The sequence below is a fragment of the Rhinopithecus bieti genome, unplaced genomic scaffold, assembly GCF_001698545.2.
Source record: "Rhinopithecus bieti isolate Rb0 unplaced genomic scaffold, ASM169854v2 scaffold_7967, whole genome shotgun sequence".
Lineage (NCBI taxonomy): Eukaryota > Metazoa > Chordata > Mammalia > Primates > Cercopithecidae > Rhinopithecus > Rhinopithecus bieti.
The window spans coordinates 1,449,428-1,454,584 of record NW_016806112.1 but is presented as its reverse complement, the minus strand read 5'-3'; the positions used below and the strand labels follow the sequence as shown (position 1 = coordinate 1,454,584).

Here is a 5,157-nt window from a genome sequence, read left to right as displayed (position 1 = left end):
TTATCTCTTCTAACTTTTATTAAAACTTCAGCTTTCATCTGAAGATAGCTAATTAAATCTGGAACAGATTATATGCCTCCCCTTAAAAAGAGCACAAAACTATTTTCTTCCGCCCCAGCAATGCTTTTTTTCCTTTCCAAAAGGTGAAATCAAAGGTGTTTAAGAAGTCTCTTTAGTTACAGAGCTAAGATATTCAACATGAGTTGATTTATATTAAAGTTGTCTGTGATACGACAGATCTTTGAGCCATTTCTCAAGATAATTATTTCTCAATCCTGGTATACATGCTTTAAATATCACAGCTAATACTATAAGCATATTTTCCACATAAAGTTGGGTAATGAGGAGTTAGGTTATTTGTGCACATCAAGTGACTTGCCTTTTTGTCTTTTTTTTTTTTTTTTTTTAAAGGGTTGCCCTCATTTGATAAAGATGAAGAGAAATTTTCTTTTCTTCCCCATACCAGAAACATTAGTAACTAAAAGTTCTCCCATGGGAAATTATGTGAAAACATGAAATTAAAAGTAGTGATTCAAGTTTAGGACTGATTCGGTTTTCAAGACAGCTTTACATCAACTAATCATCAGCACAAGTAGCTCTGTCTGAATCTACCACAAATTATTAATGAAGGAACTTCCACAATTGATACGAATACATTCTTCTCACATATGCTGCTGAGCCAGTCCCTTTCTGAGGCCCAGGGGCAATGTACAATCACCTCTTCTTGCGTAGATCTGCTAACCAAACCTTCTAGCAATGACATCTGAAACAATCTAGCCAGCCATCACACATACATGCCCTATGCCCTTTTAATAAGGGTTAAGCTTCTACTACTGCGAGAATATGATTTAACTATCCCACCTGAAACTTTCTGGGATCCTTTTCTTCGCTTCACTGCCTTTAGTAAGATTTCCTTCATGGTAACCTTTGTGTTGTCCACCTGAATAAGGGAGAATCCATGAGCAGCATTTCTGTAGGAAAAGACAAATATTACATCATCACCAACATTCATCCAGAGAGATGTTACTGCGATCTTCACTGTGTTTAAGCAAGTTTTAAAGTAAGTGCATACTGAGGTGCCAATTATTTAAAATAGGTTGAATAGATATACTTCTAATGGTGGGGATGGGGGGTGGTGATAAAAGATTCTAGCATGAGCAGTTCCAAGTGAAAGAGAGGTCAGGCTTAGGGAAGGTTTTCTAATTTGTCCAAGTTGAACCTAAGTGGTCTGCGTGGGTCAGTAGCAGGGTTCCTAGTGTTGGCTTCCAAACCAAATCTTGCAACAAGGATTGACAACTGATAAACTTGGCTTGTATCAGTAGATGTCACTACAGGCAGATACTGCCATCATACTAAGCTAATGGAGCCCCAGACCAAAAAAAAAAAAAAAAAAAAAAAAATGTCATGTGGGGCCAGAGGGCAGTAATACCCCAAAGTAATTGAGAAGGAGGAAAAGAAAATGCTCTAACTAGCTGGTAAATATATTTGTTTATTCATACACACACACTTTTTTTTTTTTTTTGAGATGGAGTTTCACTCTGTCACCCAGGCTAGAGTACAGTGGTGCAATTTCGGCTCACAGAAAACCTCTGCCACCCAGATTCAAGCGATTCTCCTACCCCAGCCTCTCCAGGAACTGAGATTACAGGCGCCTGCTACTGTGCCTGGCTAATTTTTGTAGTTTTAGTAGAGATGGGTTTCACCATCTTGGCCAGACTGGTCTTGAACTCCTGACCTCATGATCTGCCCACCTCAGCCTCCCAGAGTGCTGGGATTACAGGCGTGAGCCACCGCACCAGGCTGTATATATATATATATTTTTAAATACAGTCTATACACTTCAGTACGAACGGTTTAATCTACTTAGTCCTAGAAAGTCAAAATATTAGCTGAAGCACAAGTAATTATAAGACAAAACACTAACACTCCTTGTAAGCGTCCAATTAATCAAACTGGGTGGGGGAAAGGCTTCATCTAGATTGGAAAAGAACTGCTAAGGAACAAGTACTCTAAAAACAGAAGCCCATCTCCCGTGTGAGGTATAACTTCACCAAGACTGTTAATTGCAATAGCAAGTATCACAAATACTACTCACTACGCTTGGGCACTGGAACAAAACAGACCAATTCCAAGTAGCTCTTGTAACAAACGGGACCCAAGTTTCCAACTATGGAACATGGGAATTGCCACAAGGAGTTTGGTCGCATTCCCATTTCTCCATAAGAATCTCTAAAGGGAACATGGCCAAAAAACATGGCAGAACTTCATACTGACAAGAAATCTGAAAGAAAAGCCAAGCCCCAAGCTAAGCTCTGGAAAAGATTCCCAATGGTAGGACAGGCTGGGAAGGGTCTTAAGCCTAGGCTGGACCCAACCAGGTGGCTGACTCTCCATAGGGGCTGGGGGTCGATCTCAAAACCAAGGACCTAATTTGCTTCCCTAATACAGAGACATCTCCACAACCCTCCTCTCCATACGGCTTGCTGTTTAATCCTTGACATTCCATTTGTTAAAAAGCAAAAGCCGAAGCTGGTCTGGCCAGCACCATCATCCATTTTAACTTGGTCAAGTTCTTGCTATCGAACAGCAGGCCTGAGAACTGTCAAGCTAATTTTACTGAACACTCTGTTACTGAATCATGCCTGAGTCCCGGCCATTCTTTACCTCAGAAGCTGGACCCCATCCCAGAACAATCTTTAAAAGTTTATTTTACTGATCAAAGCAAAATAAGAAAAGCTCTTTTAAAAAACTATATTTAGGGAGCGATGCAGTAAGTGATACTTTGGCAAGAGTACTGAAATGTAAAGTGCCTTGTGCATTTATAAACTTGGGGGTATTTGCTCTGGCGCTAGGCCAGTGTGTGTTTGGAACAAATGCCAGTCAACCACGATCAGATTTGCCTTCCCCTGCTTTCTCCTCAGAAGTCAGTATGTGCTCCATCTGTGACAATATGTTGGGCGATGGATGAGTAGGGCCTAAAAGAGAACACAAGTTCTCGGGTACTCACAAACTAGTACTGGCCTGGACCTCATGAACTGCCATCCACCTGGTTCTAGCGGAACTACTGTTGATTTCAGTCTGCTTAGAAATTGCTTACGTTTCCTCCTACTCTGCTGCCGGCTGACAGCATTATTTCCAGCCAATCTTTTTCAGCAAAAGCAGACTAAAAGCTCAAAAGGAAGCCTTGTGTTTGGACTAACTTTCATAAATTAAAAGTGTCCTTTTAAAAGATTTTTGAGCAGAGGAAAATCCCTAGTCTGTATTTTTCTGTCATTTTACCAAAACGTACCTGGGTGACAAGGTTAAAGCAAGCAGAGGAAATCCCTGGCACTTATCATCCACAGGCATTACTGATAAATTGTGTAGTGGAGGAATAAAGGATTACCTTCTGTATTTTTTCATTACACTTTTCTTTTGTTACAGAATACATAAATCCATTGTGGCACAATGTAATATGTATCACCATGCTACACCTGCGGACGCTTCCGAGCGGCTGCCATGTCTGTGCAGTCAGGAATGATAAGTGAACCACCCGTGAATGTTAACGATAGTGATCATTCTGAGGTAACTCGGCTCTCCATCTTCCTTTACAGCCTCCGTGCTGAAGCCAGGGTAGCAAGGTTCATGAGAGGAAAATGAAAACAACAGCGAAGGGAAGGGGCACGCACGGCCCTCGGAATGGACCTTCATGAGTGTGCAGTATCTTACTCTGGGGCTCCATTTCTGTAAAAACGTGCACGTTAAAAGGAGAAAGAGGTTCTGCCCTGCGTGCTGCACATTCAGGCAGACCTAATAAGACTTTCCTCAGGTCAGTCCCACGCTCCACTCCCTTCCCTCCAGACGAATGCCAACTTTGGATCTTGTTCCACGTCTACAGTGAGCGCTTTGGGGGGGGAGATGGGCAGGGTTTTGTTTTTTGAGTAATACCCTCATATGTTTCTGAAACGTAAGAGCATAGAATGCAAGTGGTTCTCAGCCTCCGTCTAGGTGTAAGTGTTAAGTTATGCTCCCATTTAACAAGTGGAGATGGAGACTTGCCACCACAATTTTCAGCTTGACTTCCAAACATTCTGGGTTTTATGCCTCATTTCTTTATATCCAGGATTTTTTATGGGCTTTCTAAAAAGTCTATTGAAATACATCTTTTAAAGCCTTTACTTAATGTGGGATGCTGGGTTTGAGGCTGAGAGGACAATGATCCTGGGGGGGCGGCTGGTAGTAGGCAGACAGGGTGCTCCTGGTCCCAGCCTGCCTTCCCTGTGGCACGTGCTCCAGTCTCTGGGTTAGGAGCTGTGGCGGGGTGATCAGCCCTCGGCTGAACAAGCAGGCTACACACAGACCCAAAGTCTCGGCTCAGAAACAGCTCCTCCTCCTGCTCGCCTCAGGGACAGACAACTTCTTTTCCCTCAGAGCAGGGCATTCTAGGGACACCGAAAAGCAGCAGCTGCCCTTCCCATGGTTCCTTGGGCTGTCCATGCTGGGTCTAGGGTGAAATTCCATGTCAGGGAGCGGATGAAACACTGCCAGGAGTGCTTCAGTCAATTCAAAGTTAGGTCCTGTCAAGTCTCGTAACCACTGAACAATGTATGGGCATTTTAAAAAGAGACTCCTCACTTGTGCGCTCCGTCCCAGCGCACAGCCACTCAGTTACCCCAGAGAAGTTTGTATGCCAGCATGAACCCAACGCAAGCAGCCTTTCTGTACTAAGCAGTAAGCGAGAGGCAGTGGGAGCCACAGAGCCCACAGGGACATAGGTCTTCATCTGAAAAGCTTAGATTCTATCTTTAGGAACAGAGCTGGAACCAGAACTCAAGTTGGAAGGCAGCACACTGGAGAGGAAAGGGCATAGACTGGAGGTTAAATACCCTCTGACTGAAATCCCAGTTCCGTGGCTAACGGAGATGTTGCTGTAACATGTGGGAACCTCAGTTGCATCCATGAAATGAGTAGGCTACTTCCCTATAGAATTGTCACGAGGATGAAACAGACAACGAATGCCAAGCACCTCACACTATGACTGGGAAACAGTAAATGGAGTCGATGTTAGTTCTCTTTTGTTCTCCTTGTCCTAAGTCATCATCCCAAGAGGAGAGGCCCCACTTCAGCCCCTCCTTCCCCTGCCTCCTAAGCAGAGACTGCTTGTGGTGGGGGGGGGGG

The 5,157-nt window shown here is 43.6% G+C and overlaps 1 protein-coding gene across 1 annotated transcript in view; it reads right to left on the bottom strand.

The window, feature by feature from the left end:
• MAPKAP1 (MAPK associated protein 1) overlaps window positions 1–5,157 on the bottom strand; it is a 283,018-nt gene that overhangs the window by 109,669 nt on the left and 168,192 nt on the right. The window contains exon 7 of the mRNA XM_017874749.1: window positions 862–971. Coding sequence (XP_017730238.1) covers window positions 862–971 — 110 coding nt within the window. The remainder of the gene's footprint in view (window positions 1–861; window positions 972–5,157) is intronic.